The 26310-nt window shown below is 36.4% G+C and overlaps 2 protein-coding genes across 2 annotated transcripts; one reads left to right on the top strand and one right to left on the bottom strand.

The window, feature by feature from the left end:
• Positions 1-3172: 3172 nt before the first annotated feature.
• On the top strand, positions 3173-14749 carry LOC108953547 (hexokinase-3-like). Its single transcript, XM_065163395.1, has 9 exons — positions 3173-3444; positions 10029-10179; positions 10258-10440; positions 11629-11703; positions 12593-12748; positions 12848-12946; positions 13039-13166; positions 14084-14165; positions 14256-14749. Exons 1-9 carry the CDS (start codon positions 3173-3175, stop codon positions 14607-14609), a joined length of 1500 nt encoding a protein of 499 aa, XP_065019467.1. The 3' UTR covers positions 14610-14749.
• A 697-nt stretch (positions 14750-15446) lies between these two features.
• LOC103974857 (uncharacterized) lies at positions 15447-26148 on the bottom strand. The gene is made up of 13 exons (XM_009389758.3): positions 25960-26148; positions 24920-24981; positions 24757-24810; positions 24624-24656; positions 23259-23363; positions 20377-20484; positions 20136-20207; positions 19995-20045; positions 19380-19442; positions 19176-19300; positions 18266-18422; positions 15856-16609; positions 15447-15773 (listed from the first exon to the last, which is right to left on the bottom strand). The coding sequence occupies exons 1-12, from the start codon at positions 26090-26092 to the stop codon at positions 15899-15901; spliced, it is 1674 nt and encodes a 557-aa protein (XP_009388033.2). The 5' UTR covers positions 26093-26148; the 3' UTR covers positions 15447-15773; positions 15856-15898.
• Between the last annotated feature and the right edge of the window lie 162 nt (positions 26149-26310).

The following is a 26310-nucleotide window of genomic DNA, read 5'->3' as shown; positions in this document are numbered from 1 at the left end:
GGAGGGTGGACAATTTCCACGTTTAGTGGATCTGGTGGTTGGAGGGAGTAGAAAGGCGAAATAAAACGCTGCGGCTATGCTATTGAACTTAGTAAAGAGTGACGAAGATAAGGCAATGAGAGACATCAAGGAGGTGGATGGGGTGGAGGCGATCATGATGGCTCTGGCTAGTAATGACAACAAGGTGAGCACGAGAGGGAAGAGCAAAGCGGAGGCGCTATTGGGGCTTTTGAAGAGCGGGCGAGGTAGCTAATTGTTGGGTTTTGATAATTCCAAGACCGGCACCAATGACTCCGTGTCGCAAACGTCGCTCAATGACATAGTCATAGAGCGCTCCATTATTGCTCTGCATTAGTTACTATTGACACGCCACCAAATATTAAAATTATATATTTTATCTTTTATTTTTATATTTTTATTGATAAAATCGATAATGTTAGGATAAATAGATCTACGTTTCACTTTCATAATTATAAGGGTATCAATCTAACTTTTAAAAGTATAAAAATTACCTAACTATAGGATAATATATAACTAGCCCGATACAATTCTATCATCTCCTTTTACATTCAATGTATTATAGTGCATGCCTCTATTTAAAGAGAGTGAAATCAAAGTCTCAGTTCTCGATCGGCACAAAAAGACTTCTATCTTGACTAAGAGTCCCGTATTAAATTCCTATTTAATCGTAAATTTTGATTTAACATCCTAATATTTACGTGATTTCTACTCAGCAATAGCTAATCTTACATCGTCATGTATGATGTGCGCTTGGTTATGCCATGTACATGTCAAGTTGATGATTTGATGGCCAAACGAGACACAGTAATAAGTGGCGATGGTGGAACATGACATCAAGATGAGAAGTCTCACATGGTGTCCATGAATGGGTATTAGTGGCCCCAACGCTACGTCAAGACGAGGAGGAAAGGGCGGTGCTACTTGAGCCGTGCCTTTCGTCGTATCCATGCCATAGAGAAGATTAACCAAGAGGAAGCCGAGAGCAGCCCAATGTGGACAAACACAACATGGATCACTTTTAAGTGGTTTGACATTCTTGCTTCACTATAGTTGCATGTTCCCACACTTTAACGTTAGGTTGACGTATAATTGACAACCATAGTGGGCCTTTAGCTCACTTTATGATTTGTATGAGTTAAATATTCGTCATTTTGGTAGGAGGAGTTGGAAGCTCCACGTTAGATGGAAATCAGACTCCTCCAACTCCAAATATTTTAATTAAAGCATGTTAAACAAGCATAATATACGCCACATTCTGATTCACTATCTATCTAACAATTACACTAGTTGAAAAGGCACTGTGTCATTGTCATTATTATTATTATTATTTATTTTAATATAAAACACATAATTAATGGTTAATGATGAGCTTAAAATTGATTCCCACTAAAATTTTAGAAGCATTTTAAGTCACTATAACAGGAGAGCTCTGTTCAAATCCTCTCTTACGATAGGTTGATAGATATTTTTGAAGTTCCGATAAATTTACGATTAAAAATAAGATTTGATTCTTCTATAAACAACGACGCTATCTAAGAATAAAAGGTAAGTAGTTGTTCTATGTATACATTATGCTTGGGATGTTTGATTCACAGAGCCGTGAGTTAAGTCGTGGCGTGGGTCGTCCGTTGTTCCTCCTGGCGTTCCACGCGGACGCAGATCGATCGAAAACGGGAAACGGACGGTGGATCATGGCGGAACGCCGCGCGGGCTTCGGCGCGCCCGAGGCTCGCGGACCGAGTCGAACTCGAGCCCCGGACTGTGGCTGCATCGCGAGGCCTGGGGTCGCCTAATCCGAGGCAGTCCCTCTCTTTATATTTTCCAGCTCATTATTTATTCTTTTTCTTGAACTCTTTCGAGGGACGTGATTTATCTTATATTATATACACACCCTACATATGATAACAATAAATAATATTATTAGGTTGGGGGAGAGACGGTAATGGTGTGCGTCGGGGGAGGAAGCTGTGGTTCGGTACGGCTCTGAGCGGGGATTAGCTGGAATTAGCGGAGGACAGCTGTCTCGTACGGCGTCATCGCATGAATCCACGGGAGAAATCCCCGGACGTCCGCCTGCGTCGGCACCCGCTCGCCCACAGGCCCCTCTCCCGGGTCCCGCTTCATCGTCCGGTGCGTCATCGTGGGTGGAAGACGGGGGTGGGCGGGGGTCGGGTAACGAATGGTGTAGCTGCCCATATCAGAGGGCAACTCCCGTCGCCGTTCCTCCGCGTTTGTTGTTATATGTCGAGAACTGTAGCCGCGCTGTCCGCTTCCTTTCCCTTTCTACCCTTCGCTGATGGGGCTGGATATATATGATGAGTCAGGATGATAAAAGCAAGTAATTGAAGTTAAAAGGCTGGGCATGGGAATCACCAAGAAGTACGTATACAGCGATTTGTTGGGAATGATATGATTTGATATGATGTGACAAGCAGCACTATGTTTTTAATTACGAGTTGGGAGAAAAGAAACAATGAACAAATGTCATCAGAGCACGTAGGAATGAGATTTACCGAGCGAAGCAGTTCCTTAATTACTGTATCTATCACCGGGTCCCATCATTCGTTCCCCAAGGTGATATGGAGGTCCCAATTTGATTCGGTGGCATCATCGCAAATAATCGCGACGTCCCTGTCCTAAACGGGAGCCGATATAAGGGACGGTGGAAAGGGAGAGGGGTGGGGGGGCCCCGTCGTCAGAGGTCCACAACCGACACGAGTCAAACGCCAGCCCAGCTGTGCACATCCGATATTTCGTGACGGGAACAGGGGCGTATTAGTCATTTTGAATGCTGAGGGGAAAGGAAGGCGCACGGAGCACGCACTCCGCTGCGCATTGCAACGCTACATTTGAAATTTTCAATGTTGCCGTGCCCTTAAAAAGGGATTAACTAATTAATTAACCAATTAATTAAAGCGCAAAACTCACCTGTAAATAAACCACTCCATACCCTCCCCTCTGCGCTCGCTCGGTCGCTCTCTCTCTCTCTCTTTGTCGCTCGCGTTCTCTTTAGCGGTCGCTTTCTCTGTTCCATTCCTCTTTCGCTCATCGGCGCGCTAGCAAACGCTTCATCTCCTCCGCCGGCGGCCTCCGTGGTGTCCGTGCCGGTGGATGGAGTGAGGAGCACGGAGGGGGAGCGGGAGGACGCGGGATGGGGAGGGTGGGGTTGGGGGTGGCGGTGGGGTGCGCGGTGGTGACGTGCGCGATCGCGGCGGCGCTGGTGAGACGGAGGGCGCGGAGCTGGTTGCGGTGGGGGCGGGCGGTGGCGGTGGTGGAGGGGTTCGAAGAGGGTTGCGCCACCCCGGTCGGGAGGCTGCGCCAAGTGGTGGACGCCATGGCCGTCGAGATGTACGCTGGGCTCGCCTCCGATGGAGGGAGTAAGCTCAAGATGCTGCTCACCTTCGTCGAGACGCTCCCCGATGGGTAATCGCATCCCGCTTCCCTCGTTGTTGTCTTATTTTCTTTTCTCCGTCTTTTTGTTTTGTTCACGGAAGGAGATGCTTCGGTTTCCTGTTCTTCTCGTGCCGGTAAAGATCTTGGAGAGTTTGGGATGTTCTTGTTTCTATTGGGATTCCTCGGTCGATGCGATTGTTTTCTCTCCGTGATGTAGATGCGAGCTTTTAATGTTTGCTTCAATGAATGTGCTTGCGTTTTAGTTTGCTTTGGTGTTATGGGGGTGAACCAAGTTGGAATTTTGCACGTGCTAAGGTTGTTGTATTATTATTTTTGTTGTTACTTCTTGTGGAATGTTGCTTTTTGTTGTGATTCTTGTGTTTTATTTTCTTCTTCAGTTTGCTAGATAGATTTCTAATGTATTCACTCTTTAATATCTATATGTTTCCTTCTTGTGTTTTATTCACTCTTTAATGAATTGCGTAATGGTAGGGGTCTGATATTATTGTCTTACATCTTTGCATAAATGCGTTGGTTTTTGTATATTAGTCTCGTGAAAGGTAGGGAAAAGAAGGAATAGTGTTCCGTTTACATGCTCCAAGATACCAGAGCTTTCAGTATGACATGGTCCTGATCCCAAGAGAACGAGAGGAATTTGTGCTGATATTCTTTCCATATTCTTTTATATTGTGATCAATTAACTTGTTCTATCTTGATTTTTTTAAATACTAATTTTAATCACTTTAAAATATTAAGGTCACCCAATTCCCACTATTTGTTTGCAACACAGTTGTAGGTACGTGGACACAAGAATATGAGATGGATGTGTCTGTGTATCTGATTTCCCAAGGAGACAATATGGAGATACAATGTTTCACTGGAGACAATGCAGCATGAGCCATGAACTCAATTTCTCTAGTTTTCATTACATGTTCTGAAATTTCGACCCAAAAGAAATAGTGATCAGGTAACTACCTTGCATGTCAGTCTTGTCTTCAAAGGAGACCTTTGCATATGCGGAATTATGTTGCATGAATGAAGGACTATCTGATATGTACAATCATATAGAGAAGACTGTGGTGGGTATAGATCTTGAGCCGAGTCATGACCAATTAGTAACACATACAAGTTGAATGAGTAGAAGTCCCAAAAGACAGGACAAATTTGTTATTTCGGTTGATTCAAAAGTTCTATTGTTGGGCAGTTAGGAGTAACTCTGGATAGTTTGCTGATGGTCTTATTTCAGTTCTGTTACTCTGGAAGAATTGAGTCAGCTGGCATATGATCCAGCTGTTGAAATTTCACCTTTGTTGGGGAAAACCTTCCAGGTTAGTCTGCTCTTAATAAGGAGGAGTATGGTGGTGGCTGTGGTGGAAGGGTGTCTCTTGGCCCTTTTTTATGGACCTTTATAGCTGCAGGCTGTCCTTTATAAAAGAACCAAGCGTGTGGCCAACTTTTTTGTATTAGTTCATGAGCGTTGCTGGTGATGAGATGCTAAGAAGAAAGGTTGGATAGATTTGTGGATAGGACATTGGAGACATGAAAATGTCTCTGTTAATACATATACATATTTTTTTGGTCAATGACAATTCATAGTTTTTATCCATCTCTCTCTCTCTCTCTCTCTCTCTCTCTCTCTCTCTCTTTCTTGCTTCCCTCTTATGGAAGCATTCTGGTTGAGTCATCTGGTAGTGATGATGGAAATCATATGGCAGCTGGCGGACCTGTGCTTTCTGAATGTGAATCCTAGATTAAATGTACTGTTAGATGGTTAAGTACATTGGACATATGAAATTTGATCTATTAAGGAATTCCTGTTTTGCATTCAAACTTCCTTAAGGATATATGAGGCTATTGCAGTGTTTGGAACTAACAGCAGTTAGTCCTTTCTATATTTTGAATCCTGATCCTTATATGAGATTGGCTCCGTGATGACAGTTCAGGAAAGGGATTATGTTTGAGAAATAGAATCCCGATTTTTAAGTAATAAGAGTCCAAAACAAGTGAAAGTTTTGACTTATAGATAGAAGTAGATATTTGGTGTTTAATGGTTTGTGTGCATCATTTGACAGAGAAAAGCACAGTACTTAAAGGGGCTCTAAGTCTCATGAACACCAAATTCAAGAGACAAAGAAGTGTGCATTTTAATGAAGCAAGTCATATTTTTTCCGAAACTCTGAGGAAAATATTTATTACTACGATAAAAACATAGACTAGAGGTTGTAGCAATAACATCATTTACAAGAGAGATACTGCCAATGTTTGTCAGACAAGCAACAACATCAACCATACTTGTCGCAATTGGCCAGATGAACAATAAATTGTTGCATCATTCATCTAGACAAAGGATAGTAACACCAACCAAGTCATTAGTTGAGAGTGTTGGAGAATGAGGAAAAGATAGATGGTTAAAAGGGAAGAGTAGTGGAGAACCAACAAATATCTTGTTTGCTAATTGTCAATGATTGTCCATAAAAATTAATCTACTACGATAATTGTTCGTCGATGTTGATTGTTCCCTCTCTGTGTGAATTAGGGTTCTATGGAGTTTGAAATAGTAATTGATGTAGGAACTTAGAATAAAGTTTATTAGTTTAAGTGGTCAAATATTTCAATCAGACCTGAATTGGCCCATGCTCGAAGTGAGTGAAGTGATCTTCACTTTCTGCACCTAGACTAGTAATGAACATACCAAAGTCGACACAAGAGGCGCATAACTCTTGTCATATATATTATCTATATTGGGGAAACATGCATTTGAGTTTTTTTTTTAATTTTGTTGTTATGTTGATATTTGTCGTTGTTACACAGAAGCCTGGATATAATATATCGATTTCTTGGACCTTTGACCATTTGTTGTCATTTATTTCTGATACTGGGGAGGGTAAAATGCAGAATGGATTTCGAAAGGAAACCGACGCAATAGTTTCTCAGATAGAAAATGTCACAGTAGACAAAGAACGAACTCTTGAAGAAAAGTCGCAGTACAGTTGTATTTGCTGAAATGAGTGTTTTAAATAGAAAAGGCACGAACTCACGATAAAACTTAAAGAAGATTGAAAAATAGTTCACCACCAAGTTAAAATCACAGAAGGATACAGAAATTTACTACCCCAATGATTATAAACGAGGATACAGAATAGAAATCAAAAGACTCACCACTCAAAGACGCATCCTAGAGATATAGAGTTTAAGGGAGTTCTCCAAGAGAGCTTCTGCCAAGTTATTATATATATATATATATATATATATGAGAAAAGGGCGACGTTCAGTGACGTTGCCGAGGCGACGCGACGTCGCCCCGCATAGGGAAGGAAAAGGCGATGTCGCCGAGTTATATATATATATATATATATATATATATATATATATATATATAATATAATATATATATATACCAAGCGGTATATTGAATGGCATACCGCTCGGTATACAATTTCGTACCGTACCGAGCGAATGTTGAAACTCTGGTACGGTACGAAATTGCAGACCTTGTACCAAACTGATACTGGGGAGGGTAAAATGCAGAATGGATTTCGAAAGGAAACCGATGCAACAGTTTCTCAGATAGAAAATGTCACAGTAGACAAAGAACGAACTCTTGAAGAAAAGTCGTAGTACAGTTGTATTTGCTAGAATGAGTGTTTTGAATAGAAAAGACACGAACTCACGATAAAACTTAAAGAAGTTTGAAAAATAGTTCACCACCAAGTTAAAATCATAAAGGGATACAGAAATTCACCACCCCAAGGATTATAAATGAGGATACAGAACATAAATCAAAAGACTCACCACTCAAGGACGCATCCAAGAGATACATAGTTTAAGAGAGTTCTCCAAGAGAGCTTTTGCCAAGTTATTATCAGTTTCTAAAGTTCTTTCTAAGTTCTAAATACCAAAATAAATAGTAGTGCATGAAACAACCCTTCATGCATAGGGAATTTCGAAATTAAGTGTTTACAGCTGCTAACCAACTCCTTTAATGCATTCCTTGGTCATGAAGACATGTTCACAACTGCTAACCAACTCCTTTAATGCATTTCTTGTCTTGAAGAAAAGCACCTTGAAACAGCTTTAACTTTGTGCAGGGAATATGCTAATTAACTGTCGTATTTGAGTGGGCTGAGTTAAAGATTATGAGGCATCATTGTTGGCTGAAAAAAATACCATATCATAATCAAGGTTCATATGATTATATTGTAGTAAATTAGACACTCCCTTGTCAATTTTCTTGTTGGCTTGTAATTATTGTATTAATTATATGATTCTTAGATAAATAATTGATTTGACAATGTTTACATATACCCTTTTCCAACTTGAACTCAGTCTTGTATGTCTAATTCTTTGCTAGTTATAGTTGATGAAAAAAATTAATTATATATATATATATGTATATATATATATATATATACACACACACATATATATATATGGGGTACCTAGATGAGTAGGATCATCAGTATGCTCTTTAAAGCATTGTTTACATTCATTAGCATACCTCTATTACTTCATAAAAAGATTAAATAGTTTCATGTTGCATCCACATGCTCGTGTCTGGCCATCTACTTAATGTGTGCACCTGTCCACATGCTTACATTGTCCCCTTCAGATATATATACAATATAAAATGAATTAATCAATTAATCAAGTTGGATTGACAAAAGCCTTTATTTAAATATTTGACCACGATATTCCCTCTTCGAACTTCAGTTTTCCTTCTTGTCCGTCATTAAATGCTCAACATTCACAAAGAAAAAGAAACTATTTCCAAAAGATTTTGGGGGTGCACCAATAAGGTTTAAAGACCCTTCATAACAGGTGTGATAGGCATTGCAAAAATCTCATGACATTATGGAACCATTATTAGTAGCTTCCAACTTATGTAGCACAATATTGCATATAAAATCATAAGTTTGAATAGCTCCTGTTAAGAGGTATTCATGAAAATTTACTGGAACAATGATTGTCAGCCACCAAATAATTTGTAGTAATAATATAAGCAATTTGTTGATTAATTTCACATTAAGCTGGCATACTGTATCGGTGCATCAACCAAAGAATGATTTTGATGAATTGCAATTGGATTTAAAAGTAAATATTTCTGTTACATTATGTCCATTATGATAGGCAAGAGCAGGTTGTATGGATTTTATCTTTTTGCTTGTCCCTAATTCCAATCAATTTATAGCAAGCAATTAGGCTTTTAGCTGTGGCTTCATAATCCAATCAGACTAGTATATATCTTATCAGACCAACCAAGAATTGGTAGAGGATCATATGGTTCAGTATCATTCGGTATATATCTTTTTATTTTTATTTTCATGATACTGAATGGTGGAACAAATTTTAGCGGATGTAGTCCAGGAGACTGCCTAATATACTAATATTGTATCAGTTTAATAGTATTGTTGAAACTGATAATGGACCAGTATTAATTGGTATTTTCAGCCATAGTTTGAGCAAGCACTTATTGCATCTCCTACCTATCCTGAACTCGTGTTTTAGCAATCTGGAACTAACTAAATAAACACTGAAATTAGGAACTAACCCATATATAACCAAAATGTCATTTTAGATCATATTGATATCACTTAAATATTTCTAAATATGGAATTAAATTACTTAAAATCAAAGAAGACCATTTCAATAAATTGAATTCACACTGGCTTGAACATGGGTTGTATTGGTTCTGTATGCATAACACAATGAAGCCTCTTTGAAATTATTACGATAGACTTTGACATGGTTACACTAGCTGGACAGCAGCATATTGTCTGGTGCTGGTCTGACAAAGCACCAATAATGGACCATACAATTTGATACCACTTGGTTCTTTTTATTATTTTTCACTGATACCATGCAATATTAGTTGGTGGGCTAATATGTATCTCTGTACTATAAGCATTGTCTAAACCAATTTATAAGCTATTTGTCTCAACTTCTACTTTATAGGTAACTATAGCTTATTGGGACAATGTTCATTTTTCAGTCCCTCGTCTGATGATAGCGCTCATCACACTGATGAGATCTTTTCTTTAAGTTATAAAGCCCAAGTGTTGTTTTAACTTGTTTTTGGTTATCAGTACATTCATTATTATGGATTTGCACCACTATCATCTTTGCAGTATTATTGTCAGTTTCTACTTTTCTTTTTTAGTTTGATATCTTGTTTTGTTGATAAATTTGAAATTCTGTTCTAATCTCTTCAAGCTTGCATTTCATTTTATCTGGTGGCTGAAGGGGATAATCAGGTTGCTGCATGGATGACTTACATACATGTATTCTTTGGGTACACTATCTACCTTAGAAGGCTAGAATGACTGAAAGTAGGACTAGGAGGATGCTTGATTCTTTATCTTGATACACAAAGATTGGAGAACTGTTTATTGCCATTTAAGCTCTTTTGCAAGGATAGTCGAGCAGCTTTAGCACTGTCTAAGCATTGATTTACCATTATAATTTTCCATGGGCTGTTGCATTTTCTTTCTTTTATAAGGGAATATGTATCTTTTGCTTCGTAAGAAGACTTCTTTTATTGTTCTTTTATAAATGACTTGTTTTATTGCTCTTTAAAAATGATTGTTTGTTGCTAATGAAAATCTCTGGTTAAGCAGGGATGAAGATGGAATATATTATGCTCTTGATTTAGGAGCTACTACTTGCCAAGTCTTGAGAATTCAACTTGGTGGTAGAGGGTCTAAGATCATAAACCACAAAGTTGAACTACATCAGATTCCCCAGGAATTGGCATCCAGTACAAGTGAGGTAACTGTGGCTTTTTTTCAACTGTTTAGCTCCATGTGTTGGTTATATAACAGTTTATTCTGTTATCTTTGTATACAGGAACTTTTTGATTTTATTTCTTTGACATTAAAAGAATTTGTTGAACGAGAGGAAAATGGTATCGATCAAGCACCAGATGAGAGGAAGGAACTTGGTTTTACATTTTCTTTTCCTATCAGGCAATTGTCTATTTCTTCAGGTGTTCTTATCAAATGGACGAAAGGATTTGCAATTGAAGATGTTGTAAGTTGACTTTTCACGATGGGTATATGTTCAAATTCCTGATAACTGTACTGGTTAAATTTAAGGGCAATGAAATTATTTGATCTACATACTCTATTTTCTGGCAACTTTGGTAGTGGTTGTAAGTTGTAACTGATCCTGCATGGTATCTTCTAACATCTATACTTGAACAATTTGTTAATGAACACAATCTACAATGTTCTATTTGCTGTTAAAGTTATTGAATATTAATGCATATATTTTATACAGCTTCTATATTTTGAGTATAATCAATTGATTCCCCAAACACCATGATGAGCTCTTATATAGCGAACTTAGACTGAAAATCCTTTTGACGAGATGTTTGTTGTGCAAGACTTAAGTGATTTTAACATGTCTCAAGGCTATCTATGTGACTGCTAACAGAAAATAAATACCATACACTTCGGATTGTTAAATTGGTTTTGCATTTACATAAGCATTAATGTTCAAGTTTGTGCATGTTAATGGACCATGATTCTGATTTTTATTCATCAAATTGTAGAGAGCGCCATGTGTTGAGATATCATCATTGTGTTTCTTTTCTATATCTTGGATCAATGATTTTTTTTTGGTTCCTATTGCTGATTAAAAAAGAACTAGCAGCAGTCTTTTAATTCTTAAGAACTTTTTAAAACTTGTATTTTATTAGTTAGCTTATTTTGATGCTTTTGACATGAGTGCTAGATTTTGTTGTTTATGGTGCTCTAAAATTTACTTCAGAACAACGTAGCCTTTGTGAAATTATAAATCAACTTGTAAATGAGAATTTAAGTTGATTAACATTAAGTACTTGTAATTTTAGATTTTTTTTCCCATGGAACTTGTACTTTATGCCAGTTGTGCATGACATTGCTAACTTCTATTTTTATTTTCAAATATTTATGAATGAGGATGGATCTAGAAATTCTTTTCATGTGAACTAATAACTATGATGAAGTTTGACTTGTTACATTAAATGAACTTCTTTACATTAAATAATGGTATGTTAGAGTATGATTTATACTCTTGGCATAAACTAATCTAGTAGCTCATTTTATAGTGTGCTTTTCCATATATACCTTATTTTGGTTGATTGAAGAGGGTGAGCATATGCTTTCTTTGCCTTTTCATCATTAAAATTCACACAAGTATTTATAAGAACCAACTAACTTCACCTTTGCAATTTAGGTTGGAAAAGATGTTTCGCGGTGCTTAGAGGAAGCCATGTCAAGAAATGGATTGAATATGCGGGTGGGAGCTTTGGTACGGTTTCATAATCCTCTTTTTTCCTAACAAATTTTCCTGATTTATGGAATCACATTAAAAGAATACAGAACTGCTGTAATCTTTTTTTCTGCTTGTGTGCAACAGCCTTAATCTGCATTCGCTCAAAGCCGTGTTTAGTAATTATTATAATCAAGTTGTACCTGAAATTGTTACTTTTGTGTATTAGTAGTTGTTAAATGCTGTCTCCTTGTAAAGTTTTCAATGTAAACCAAACAAAAGTGAACAGAAATAGTAAGATGTATTTAGAACTTATTTAAGGTACACATACAAGGATGGAGTGGAAGCATGGTGAGGGGGGCAATGACCTCATTCTACTTTTAATTTCTAATTGAATGTCTTCCCAACTGCCCCCAGTTGGCCTCTCTTTTGGATATATCTTTGGAAAAAAAATTTATGAGTAATATATTTTGAAACAAAATTATTTGTCATAACTAGCTCCTGATTATCAGATTTATTATGTTCACTAAATGCTGTGTCTAAGTTCTCTTTCAGATTAAGTAATTCATTTATGGAAATTATAGTGGCTTGTATTTGTTCTCTAAAATGTATCAACTCTAAGAGATAATATATGGAACTTTATGGCACCATTATGATAAATTTAATAATTTCCAGTTCAGTGATAAGCAGATAATCACAATTTTTCTAAAAATGAAAGTGTGCTTAATGCGTTTTTAATCTGCAAAAAAATTATAGAAATGGATTTTTCTAGAATTTCATGGAAATTAATCCAATCCCTTCCACTTATCCTTTTTCTCCAGTTAATGACTTCTCAAATTGCTCATGTTTTTCTAGCACTTCAAGAACAGTGGAGTAAGTATGCCGCCTAAGTAACTTAGTGGGCTTTACATTATGTCCATTTATGCAGGTGAATGATACTGTAGGCACATTAGCTCTTGGCCATTATTATGATAAAGACACTGTTGCTGCAGTGATAATTGGAACAGGCACCAATGCATGCTATGTTGAGCGATCTGATGCACTTATTAAGTCGCAAGGCCTTCTTACAAACTCTGGAGGCATGGTATCTTTTAGTTTAAATTCAAGTTGCATGATTTTTGAGTTATAGAGTTTTTGCATGAGTTTTGTAGTTTGCTTACATACCCATTTATGTGCTGACTAGGTTGTCAACATGGAGTGGGGAAACTTCTGGTCAGCACATCTTCCAAAGACCTCTTATGATATTGCTCTGGATGAAGAAAGTCCAAACCGAAATGAGCAAGTAGGTTTCCTGAAATTTTATTCATTTTGATTAAATTTTACTTCCAATTTCTACAATTGAGAGACCATTTGACATGGTTTGCCTCGTTTCAGGGTTTTGAGAAAATGATTTCAGGGATGTATTTGGGTGAAATTGTTAGAAGGGTACTTCATAGGATTGCGGAGGAGTCAGATATTTTTGGAGAATCTGCATATCATCTGTCAGTACCATTTATCTTGAGGTATGTCATTGGTGATACAGCATCACAAAATCATGCATGCAGATTATTTATAATAGCATCTTGACATATTTTCTGGCGGCGTGAATCTTTATCATTTCTTGCATCTAGAAGAAAACTTTCTTAGATATACATGTTTAGGTGTTTCATTCTGATAAATTCTTGTCACAATTCCTATTTTGCATAATTTCTTGTAACAAAATGCAATATGGTTTTCAGAAAGTCACATGTGACACTTTGCTTTACCCTAATAATTCTTGTGATTCTTGGGAGTGTGCATTACTGATAATTCTTGCGTTGGAAGAACAATAATATTTTCTCTAAGTTTTAGATTTTATCTCAATCAAGTGAGATAAAACATATTTTCTGATATAGTGCATGGTGAGCATTAAATGCTCCCAAGTTCCAAGATAATAAATTTTAAGTTGAACCTTATCAAATTTCAGAAAAATGGTTCATATCTTAAAATAATTAAGAAAATTTAAAACCACCAAATCACAATGTACTATGAATTTAATATTTACTGTAATTTGTGCTTGAGTTTTGGTAAATTATGGCTCATTAATTAGGTGGTTGAGGAATTCAATGTACAAGAGATCTATAAAAGAGGAAGGAAGAAAGATTGATAGAGCATTCTAAAACTAGAAACCCTATCGAATTTTTGTACTTCGAGCTATTAGCTCTTCGTATCTCTTAAAATAGAAAGAGTTTTTTTTTATCCTCTCATATCTTCCTTCTTTTCTTATTTTCTCATTCTCTCTTTTTTTTTCGTTTCATATCATTTCTCAAATATATTGTTGATACAATAAATTTTTTCAAGTGAGTTATGAACGTCCATTTTGTAAAAACACTGTACCTTCAAATTAAAAAAAAAAAACTAAAGATTCTCAGGTCCATAACTTTCGGTCTCTATAATTCAGGACACCTTTGATGGCTGCGATGCACGAAGATGATTCTCCTAACTTAAGAGAAGTTGGAAGGATACTTGAAGAACAATTTCAGGTGAAGGCATCACCATGATTGCTCCTTTTTTGGCATAATCATTATGGCTCTGTGTCGTAATCATAAATATGTTCTTCTGGATCTTAACAGATGCCTGGTATCTCTCTGAAAGCAAGAATGCTTGTTGTGAGAGTTTGCGACATAGTTACCAGAAGGGCTGCTAGGTTAACTGCAGCCGGAATAATCGGTATACTAAAAAAAATAGGAAGAGATGGGATCAGTGGCGTGGCTAGTGGAAGAGCCAAAGGCAAACCAAAGAGATCAGTTGTCGCAATTGAGAGGGGCCTTTATACGAATTATTCAATATTTAGGGAATATATGAATGAAGCCATCACAGATATATTAGGGGAGGAGATTGCCCAAAATGTGGTTCTCAGGGTGGCAGAAGATGGATCGGGAATAGGCGCTGCTCTCCTTATTGCAACATATTCATCCAAACGATGAATCACCCAATACAAATATTTTTTTTTCTGTGCAAATGTAAGAAATTGTTTCATAGTAAAATTAGTATATATATTTGCAAAAAAGAAAAAAAAATATATATAAGGTGGTGTTGTGCAGAAACTCCCAGTATCTTTAAATCTGTTGTGGTGTGTAAATATCTTTGTTGCTTGCTGAACAACAGCTCTGCTGGTTTTCATAGGAAGTCACAATCCATCCTACTGCTAAAAAAGAAGAAAATATGTGAAGTATTCAGATATCATCTCTTTTGAAAAAATATAAAAAATAAAGTCGAGTGAAAACTATGATATGTCTGTGACATTTCCCCACCATTGTCAGCAACTATATTCACACCTCTTCTTTCGTATTTGGTTTTGTTGTGCAAGAAATTTTTGCTGGACTCCATAATGGTCGGGATGAATTTTTTGTATAAATCAAATATAAAACAGGACAAAACTATTTGATTACTAAGTTTCTTGGTAAATCATTTCAAAATATACAATGTGGAAGACCCAAATTTCTTCTTTCATGTTGACATAACTTTAACTGTTTCGGGGAACAATGGACTATTAGATCCTGTCTAATATTTTGCATACAACACTATTTTTATGATAAATTGGAATTATATATTAGATCTTTTTTTTTACAATAATACATTAAATCTCTGGCATTATAGCGTACGCGCAATCTTTAATAAATTCTTTGACATAAACGTATGTAGCCATGGTTGCGTGCAACACATCAATTTTTTAAGAAATCAGTACTACTAGGCAAAGCTTTGAAAATTATTCATAAAATTTCATTGATGTTGATCGATTTTTCACAACTAAAATATTAATCTGATAGTGGTAAATTAAACTTACCAAAGTTTCTTCCGACATTTTACAAACAGAAACTGTTTTGCAAGGCCAGCATTTGTCATTTTGGAACTCAAAACTAACTTCCAAAGCACAGAGAAAGTTAAAAGGAATAGTAGAAATAGTTCTATAAACCTGAACATTCAGCTATCTCAAAACTAACTTCTCTCGTGCAAAACACAGAATTGGCTTCATGCAAGTCCACAATGGCGATTTGCAGATCAACAATGATTGAAGTCAGAATTTAGCTTCATATAGGCCAATACTGAGCACAATTACTTCCACGATGCTCCTACTCCGTCAAGTGAATCTGCAAAGAAAAGCAAAATGAAGATAGGAGTTAGATACAGAAAATATTACAACAATGAGAAGAACGAGAATTACTCCACAACCTCACTGACGAAAGACTATGTAATGCATGCAAGAGAGTGTTTCTCAGGCATGAAAATACAAGATAGCCAGTGGCGTATTCTTGAAGAAACTCATGTAACCAGCACCTTCGACGAACCAAGAGTTGATGATGCCACCATGACTCGAATGCATTCCATTAACCCACCTTTCGACAAGCTCAAAACCAAAGTGCAATGCAGTGGAAATTATTGAGCTTTCATCAACTCTTCTTTGAATGTGGCATAATACAAGGGCTGGCTTGCAAATCCCATTTTCCCGGTTGCTTATCAGCTCTCTTGCTGTCTCAAACAGAGGTGAAATAGCATCATAATTGTAAGTTACATCAGTCCCTATGATAATCTCAAAACCTCCACTATGTCCACAAAGATCCTTGATGGCTTTGATGTCCTCGGTATTTCCCCAGAGTAACCTCTTAACCACAATTTTATTAAGCAAACTTGTTTCTAAGTTTGATATGATATTCTCTCTTAGAAGGCTAAGAGCTTCTGTATCTCCATCAGTAGAGACCACCACCTCTGCCAACTGAGCAGCAATCATTGAGCAGATACCAGCAGAGCCACAACCCAATTCCAACATCTTCTTTCCTGCAACAATTGAAGGGTTTTCTGCCAATAAGTTGCTCATTAGATGAGCTGATTCCCATATCATAAGTCCAGTAGATTTGCAGGTATGTTGATATTCTTTAGCAAGTGCTTTTATCTTAAAGCTGTAGTCTTTCACTTCAATCTTGATAACCTATTTCTTGCAATCACAGGACAACCCACAAATTAAAAGCAATATAAAATATTGTTAACTTAGAACAATTAAAGGATTCTGTCATATGCAAACTAACAACATAAGAGATGGATACATCGAAGCTTGATGCATTTTTATTTAACCTACTTCACAAGATAATATAATTCAGTGGTTGCTTAAAGAAAGAAGCAACACTGTCAATCACATATTGATCTTATCCAATGAAAATAAAGAAAAGAATATCAAAGAAGTAGAAAAGAGAAAAAGGAACCTTTCTTGGCAAAACTTTGTTTTTCCAACTATCATATCTTTATTCTCTATGATAAATGTCCTGGAACTATATCTTACCACCTATGACAGTATTACTACAAGAATCTATCAAGGAAAAGAAATAGCTAATATAACTATCACTAGCGTTTATCCAATAGTTATTAAACAAATGATTCTATTATCTAACGATCTACAACAATAGAACAATGATGTTGGATAATGCAATAACTCAAATTTCAACTGAATCCAGATTATAAGCATGTTCAAGACTTCATGCTAGGATGACAAGAAACAGTAAGAGCACAATGCAGTTTAAAAAAGTTATCACAGCTTCATGCTATGAGAAGAATATCACTACTTTGTCTGAAGAGAATGTGAAGCTTAATATTAAGATTATTTTTGTTCACAATAACATGGATGTTTTATACAGTATTAAATTGTAAGGTACCATGAATTAAATTGATGGAGGAAATTTGATGGAAATTAACAACTGGAAAAAAAAAATAGTGAAGGGCTTTGCTATTAACCTGCATTTTTGTTGCTCTAGGTTGCCACACTTATGGTATTGGAATACAGTAATAATCAATTGCAAGCTGAGCATATTGATAATAGGTCAAATCAGAATTTGTATTTACAATGAGGCAGAAATGACCAACATTAAACATGCTGCTTAATATGGAGGTTTTTATTTTTATTTTTCCTTTCAATATTAAAAGTCATGTTCGTTGTCCCTATGGCAGCTGGATCTTAAAAATATGCCCACACCCATTGCTCATCTTCTCATTGTGAGAACTTGTGACCAATTGGACATTAAACATTAAAAATCCAAATTCAAGTCTGTTTAATGAATAAGAGATAATGCCAAGAAATCGATAAAGTTGCTTTGAAACATGATAACATGTGTTTAGTCAGAGTTAAACTACAGGTGCACCACAATCCATGTCCATAGAGAACCAGAAGTTTTATTACAAACTGATAAGACAAAAGAAATAAGAAATAGCTGCCATTTCAATCTGTAGAGGCTTACTACATGAATGGCAGTTATTCCAATGAGACTTTATCAGCCCATATTATCATAAACGTAATGTTAGAGCAGTCTATATTACTATAACATGTAAGTCCTTTTCCATATTAAAACAGATAAGAACCTAGCAAAAATGAGCTTTACATTGCAAAATGAAAAAATGACTATTATTATAAAATCCAGTTTAAAATGACACTAGTATAACAACAAGACATTTCAAATCATCTGCCACTGACTCTCAACAAACAAGAACTAAACGAAGAACAATGTTTTGTTACTAAGCTCCAACTAGTTCAAGAAATTATATATAATAATTCTTTAAGAAAAACAGTGCAAAAATTCACAAGAGCCTAAAGAGTTACCTCATCAGCAGGTGGTGACATGCCAAACATGTCAGCAATACTGTCAGATACGTCAACTTCTGTATCATCGTAATTGTTCAAAAATTTCTCGGTGATCGACATGTTTTCATGCATTTGGACCAAAGATCTGTTGCAGAAGACGGCTTGAATCCAACGCCTAAGATAATGACCAAAAGCAGAAAAATAAAACAAATTAACACCGATCACCATAGCAGTACCGAGGTTCTTCAGAACAAGAGATACCCAAGACGTGAAATGTAATGGAGATACCCAAGACGTGAATGTAATGCTAACACTATAATAAACAGTCCTTCACAGAAAAAGACAAGGCAGCTAGCTACATAGTGACTGCACATCGCAGAATAACACATTGGAAAACAATCATAAACCTATAGGAATTATGTCAATGAAACCATGCTGGAGTAACCACTTATGGAAACTGAGGCTGCTGGAAGATGAAAACAAAGATTTGCTTAAGATAAAGGCAAAAAAAATTAATAAGCGAAATTAATAATCCATTCCTCATATAAGTAACAAATTATGCTACCCACGTTACATTAAATTTTCACAAAAAATGAATCTCATATTAACATAGAAAGTGAGAAGAATTATTACTAATCATGAAAAAAAGATGTAACTCATGCAGCAATATTTTTACATTTATGTGCACAACTAAGCATGAATGCTGGATTAAAATCTCATCATTTTTCTCAGCACTAGTAGATGAATGAACAACAACTACAATCATATAGCTTTAATCAAGGTTTTTATGATGCATATGGTAATATCTAGCAGCTAACTTAATCACAATTTATTGACTTAAAAAATATCAAAGACGATATCAGGATTTTAAATGACAATTTAAAAAAAAAAAATTCTTTCAACAATAAAGAGTTACTCCAATCAGTACCTATTCATCACTATTTCCAACGAGCGATTCTCAACTTGTTTACTGCAGATGCTAACTTCCTCGACACTAAACCCATTTTGCATAAAGAGATTTGCCAAGAATTTTTTGGAAAAGTAATAAGCACGCTGTGCAGGAAAGTATTAGTAAGAAAAAGGAATCCGGAATATCAAGTCCGTGTTAAAACTAAGCTCATCTATAACTTACTGTTCCATCACCTCTGACATAGAAGTTCTCACTAATCTGCTGCTCTTTGCAAGTGAGCCTTTCCTGTAAAATATTTGTAATTATATGCTTGTTTGTTAGAATTACCAAATCCCAGAAAGAAGTATAATTATTCCCTGGTGAAGCAAAATAGAGAGTTCAGTACAAACTGAATGGGAACATGGCAACCAAAATAAATTCAAACCAAGTTGCCTGTTGATTAAAATAAATTCTTATGGTGAACAATTTTGACAAAACCAATATGAATAGTGATATTGCAAGCAAGTTCTGAAGAGAAGAACATTCTACATGCAAAACAGACAAGTAGGCAAGGGGCCACATGTAAGTTTTGGTTAAAGAAATTGTACCTAAGAGATAACTAGGCAAGGGACCACAAGTTTGTTTGTCTAGATCTTCACAAAGTAAACAATGTAAAGCAGATAGTCTTCACATAGCACAAAGATTTCAGTGAATAACATTAAAAAAAATTTAAATTAAAATTCTAATAAGTTTAATTGGTCATAAACTGTAAAAAATAGATTCTTATTAGAACATTAGATTCAAAAGACATATAAAGAATTTAAGTAATCCAACTAATGTAGTACTAACATAACTCACCTGCGCAAGGTCACCAGTGGCGTAATCACGGAAAAGTACACGACCATTTGGCTGAGAACAAGTCAGGCAGGAAATTAGAGGTGCCTGTAGACTATAATGATGCCCTCATTACTCTTTTTTTTTTTAAAGGAAAAAACTTACTTTAAGAACTCTCCTTATATTATGTAGCACCAAAGGCATCTTCTCCGGAGAAACTGCAGACAACACAAAAACCTATTTAATGTGTCAGCAGTTGGGCTACTAATGGTATCTCAACTAGGAATCTAAAACAAAGACCCAAAATAGAAGATATTAATAGTAACAAGAAGAAAGGGGAAGCTATCTAAAAAAACCATTCAGAAAGCCTTGAAGAAGAATTATTACATAGATTATAATCACTTACCATGGTTACAATGTCGACAGAAGAAGGTTCGATTATCTCACTGAGGGTTTGCACTGTGAGATCACAAACAAATGCATTAATGCGATCGGCTGAGAAGTCTTTGTGTCCCTGCAAAGCAGTTTCTCAGGTAAGGTAATGAAAATTTTAGCAGTATAAAAAATATATATTAATATCTTTGACCAGAACATGCCAGACGTATCGTTGCATGACAGTTTATTTCATAGAGTCACATCATAAAGGGCATACTTAGTGAAAAGGATGATGCAGTCTTACGTTGTTTCATGAGGAGATCAGGTTGTAAGGGAACAACTCTTAGGGTCACATCCTGCTTGTAGAAAATGATATTCTGGCAAGCAACTCTAATTTCAGTTTTGCACCATTCACTGTAAGCTTGCTTGGCGCCTTGAAAAAGGATGCATAAACAGTTTATATGTTTCTAGTATGACACTTAATCTTTTCTTAACATCAGATGTTCAATTACTCTCCTTACCACACTCTTTTCTCATGTTTTCTATGTGTAAAATTCTGTACTACATAAGACCATTTTAATGATCTGCTGATCCCAAGGTGTTTTTCACATTCTAAAAGCATGTGTATGTATCGGTAAGAGGATATATCCATGAAGAGAGAAAAGTAACAGAGCAAGAAAAATTCAAAATGCTTGTTGTTTTTGTTGTGTTCGTAATGGAAAATATTCGTGAACACTCCTGTACATGTGTTAAATGCTTCAGTATACACGCAGGTTATTCACAAACAATATTTTATGTTATTTTCATAACAGGATATAGCCAAGGTTCATAATTTCGTACGGTACCGGAGTATCAAGTTCAGTTCAGTATGGTACGAGTATACCGAGCGATATGTGCTGGCGTACCGCTCAGTGTGTGTGTGTGTGTGTGTGTGTGTAACAAAAAAGTTAAGAAATATAAAAAAGGGTGATGTTGCCTCATTTCTTCTCCCGCGAAGCCTTGGTGGCGTCACCGAGGCTTCTTCTCCACGCACGGATGAGGAGAAGTCACCGACAACGTCGAGGCCTCGTCGCCTCAGATGAGGAGGCGACATCTCATCTGCGGCGTCCGACGAGGGAGGACGGCGACGAATCGGGATAGTCGAGGGAGAGCGGCACCGAATCTCGTGTGTGTGTGTGTGTGTGTGTGTGTATACATATAACAAAAAAGTTAAGAAATATAAAAAAGGGTGATGTTGCCTCATTTCTTCTCCCGCGAAGCCTTGGTGGCGTCACCGAGGCTTCTTCTCCACGCACGGATGAGGAGAAGTCACCGACAACGTCAAGGCCTCGTCGCCTCAGATGAGGAGGCGACATCTCATCTGCGGCGTCCAACGAGGGAGGACGGCGACGAATCGGGATAGTCGTGGGAGAGCGGCACCGAATCTCCAAGTTCTCCCTTTTCTTCTCTCTCTTCTTCCTTCTCCCACCGACCGATTTCGTGTGGTAACAGAGCGAAAACAACACCAATCAACGGTACTGCCCGGTACAGGCGGTATCATTCGAAATTAAAAACCCAAGATATAACCAACTTCACACATATAGACAAATCAATCAAGGTTCAGTATATCAAACAACTAGCAGAGCTATTTTGGACTAAAGCCACATATAAGTATCTTCAACCTTAACTTGTTAATGTATAAAATATATGCAGGATATCTAAAGATCAAGTACAGGAAGCACTCAAAATGCATGTTGGACACTAGCAATATGTAAATATTTTGTTTCCTTTTTTTACATGCAATGAATATGAATGATATCTTTGAAGACTTAGTATCTTCTATTGGAAAAATTAGCTATTACTTCACATAAATTACACACTGTAATGATGGAAGATTCTCTAAAATAAGGATTTCAATCTCGGCCCACTACCAGTTTCAGCAACCAATCAGACACTGTTACGAGTAGATTAGACACCGTTATCAGTAGATTAGACGATATACTGACCCATACAATCTAGTATCACCAGAAAAAAATTTAAAAATATATATAGATTGGACCTAGCCTAAATGGTCCAGTACCAGTCCTAAGTTGGACCAGTGAATTCCTATTTAATTCCTTGGTCAATACAAAGCAAGGCTTTTAGCATTTGCCAATATTAATAATGCCTACATGAGTGAAGAATATCTCCAAGATACCAAACTAGCGATGCACCATAGAGGAAATATAATGTCAAGTTAAAAATCCAAAATGCATAATTAGTTCTAATTGAAAGAAGTTCACTCCACAGAAGCTTTCAACTATTTAAGGGTTAAGGACACTTGTCCTCCCTGTCAGTTAGATCGATCAAAAGCCAAAATCTCGTCAATTTAAGAGCCATCATGTCACTTTATGCTACTGTTCATACAAATTATAGGTCATGCTTCTGTCTGGTTCAGCTCTTTTTGCAGCAACTTGTCCCCTCTTAAAAATTACTTGTTTAGATTGTTCTAGATCCAACTTACCACAAGTCTAATATACTTCTTTATGAATTACAAATACAAAGCAGACAAATTACCAATACTTAGCCAGTTATACCAGATACCAAATCATGAGTCTAAAAAGACAGCCAGCCCACGTGGCATATACTTGGCTCATTTCAATGACCAAAGTCTGATAGATATCCAGAAAATTCTTTAAATTGTGCTATAAACCTATGCTTCCATACTTTCTGTTGATGTAATAGCTATTTTACAGGATCTGGCAGATTATATTAATGAGCATTACGATAAAACTTAAACTACCTTCAGCATAACAAGATTCTAGACAACAAAATTGTATCACGTGATAGTATGATTTTGGAATCTGTTTACTTTTAGCAGTTACATCAAATTTAATGGAACAAAGATTGCAAGAGAACCTCTAGAAAGAAAATTACAGGAAGCAGAAAACAAACCTTCACTAAGTCAATGGCACGTGACGAAAAATCACAGGCATGAACAATGATATATGGATATGTTGCAACCAAAGGAAAAATTGTGTTTCCAGCTCCACAACCAACCTTTCAATAAATTCCACAAATGATGCTTAATAACAACAATAATGTAGAATGAAAAGCAAACAGAAAAATAGATAAGGCCAGAAAGAAGAAATAATTAGATCTATATCAGTCATGAGAAGATTGCATAGAAGACAGATTTTGTGATTGAACTTCATAAAATAGTCAACAATATAAATCCAAAGCTAAACTTCTAGCCAAGGTAAATTTAGGCAAAGCAAGAATGGAACTAACAAGCATGTACAAAACTTATCCTTTTTTATAGCATTACAAGCCCAAGGAACCAAGGGACGACTCCATGAAATTCCCTATACAAGCAATTAATTGAAAACTACAGAAAAATAAATATCATTGTTACAGGACAGCAAATACAAAAAAGGCCAATCGAAAGTTTGAAACCACCCCTGAAGATCTATCATAACCAGGAGTTCTTAAAAGTTTGGCTATATACTAAGGGAACGAAAGAAGAATCTCAAATTATTTTTCGCAAAAGCCAAAGAAGAGACCAGCACCCATCAACCAAGCCAATGTTGTCAAAAATGAAAACTTATATAGGCATAGAAAATTGAAATATATGATTTATACTAGACTTGCTTAAGGTTAACCTAAGCTGGAACATGGAATTTGAAATACTAAATCATGTAACGTTGCATGCTCATCGTTGTTAATGAAGCTTGCAACACTAAAAGAAAAGAACAATTTCACCTTCTGTTTTAGCACAATAAAGATGGTGGCCAGGTTGAAATTGAGTGATATATAACTTAAAGCACATTTATGTTAAACTTCTCTTCTTTTTAATATCCAAACAGATTTATCTTGTTAATAACGCTGACATTGCTTGTCTTTTAAAACAAGCAAATTCATTAGCTGGGCTACAAAAACACCGACCATTTCAGAAAAAATGTCTGCAATAAGAAGAAATGGCAAGCAATCATAAAGCTAAGTCTAATAGTCAGCTAGATTGGAAAATACTTAACAACCATAGTTTTAATTGTATATACTAAAAAGACATGAAAAATTTTAAGATACAAAACATCAAAGACATTTAACAATTAAACGAAATGCATCACAAGCACCAATAAATGGTTAAAACCAAATAATTAGAACGAGAGACACAAGACCATAATATGAAGAGAAATTTTTAAATATATTCCATAAGTTTCAGAAATTCGGAAAACTTAATGTGTATTCATTAAGCTAAATTTGGAACAAATTTAATAGCATTGAGTAAAGCCATAAGTAAGATGAAAGGTTGACGGTTACCTCTAAAACAACAAGGTTTTTGCCATCCTTATCCTTGAAGAAGAACAAGAATGATGAGAAACAGAACAAATCAGTATACCAGAATTCCTCAGTTAAAAGAGATAAATTCCATGACAGAGAAAAAAAGATTTACAGCCAAGAAATAGTGGCCCCATTCTTTGTCCAAGTAATGTCGGTCCTTGAAGAACTTTGCAACCCCCAGAACACATACAAAATAACAAATTTAATTTCTCAAAAAGGGAAAAATTTACCAACTACATAAAAAATTCACAAACAAAAATGAAAGAGAAACTCACCCTGTCTTGGTGTCGCTTGTAGAAGATATCCCAGTATTTCTTGGCATCCCTTTCATACTTCTCTGCACAAAGATATCAGGAAGGAACAAAGATAAGATTAATGCATGATTGGACTATCTTTCATTGAATATTGACCTATGCAGAAGATTTGGTGAGGAAGCACCTTTGTTGTTTGATGCCCAATACTTTTGTGGATTTTAGGAAAAGAGGCAAGATTAATGGAAAACATAATTTTAAAAGGTCTTTCTTTCACGGATGGATAGCCTATATGAGAGATTTGGTAAGGAAGCAGCTTACTTGGTTGATAACAACTTTCTTCTTGTGAGTTTTCGGAAAAGAATCGACATTAACACAAAGTAACTTTAAAATAGTTCTCTTTCATGGATAGATGACCATGGGAAATTTGGTGCGGGACCATCTTTCTTGATCCACGCCCACATCTTTTGTGGATTTCAAGAGAAAAGGCAAGATCAATGCAAAGGGTAACTTTAAAGGAAGTCTGTTTCATGTATAGATGTAAAATTTGGTGAGAGAGCTCCTTTCCTTGATCAATGTCCACTTCTTTTGTGGGTTTAAGTAAGACAAATATATTAATACGAAGAGTAACCTCAAAAGAATTATTTTTCATGGATGGATGATCTATACGGCAGATTTGGTGAGTGATCAATGCATAATTTTGTGGGTTAGAGGAATATACAATTTTGACAGTAACTTTATAAAACTCTATCATGGAAGAATGACCCATAGAAGAATTGGTGAGGGAGTAGATTTCTTGATCTAGGCCCTTCTTTTGTGGGTTTTATGCGACCAGTGTCTCGATATCTTCACCGGTGGACTACCTCTTCGTAACATTTGGTGAGAGAGCACGCGATGCCTACTTGTTCTTGTGGGTTTTTGGAAATATACAAGATTAATGCAAAAGACTAACTTCAAAAGAACCATTTTTATGGATAACCTATACGAGGATTTGGAGAAGGAAACGGAGCGTCCCTCTTTGATCGACGCCTACTTGTTTTTGCAGCCAAAAGAGATGGTTTTACCTTTCCAAAAAGGAGTCACTTGCCTAGCTGAAGAGGACGACGATGAGGACGAGTATATCTGAATCTTCTTCACGCCCTCCGCCACCGCGGCCTCCGCCGCTGCCACGGGGTTCGCCGCTGCGTCCCCCGCCATCGTCGCCGCCAAGAGAACTCCTCAAGAACCAAAATGCCGCTCTGGTTTGGTCGGTCCACCCCGCGTGCCAGCTTACTTAAGGACTATGAACCATCGGTCCAATCAATTAGATCGAACCGGATAACTTTACCGTCGGAACGAAACCTCCATCCGAAGTAATTTTGAGGCTCATTACATATTAGCCTATGTAATGGTATTTCGATCGATTCTTATACTTA

This window comes from Musa acuminata, chromosome BXJ3-8, assembly GCF_036884655.1.
Source record: "Musa acuminata AAA Group cultivar baxijiao chromosome BXJ3-8, Cavendish_Baxijiao_AAA, whole genome shotgun sequence".
NCBI classification, from domain to species: Eukaryota; Viridiplantae; Streptophyta; class Magnoliopsida; order Zingiberales; family Musaceae; genus Musa; species Musa acuminata.
This window is presented reverse-complemented; position numbering and strand designations above follow the sequence as displayed.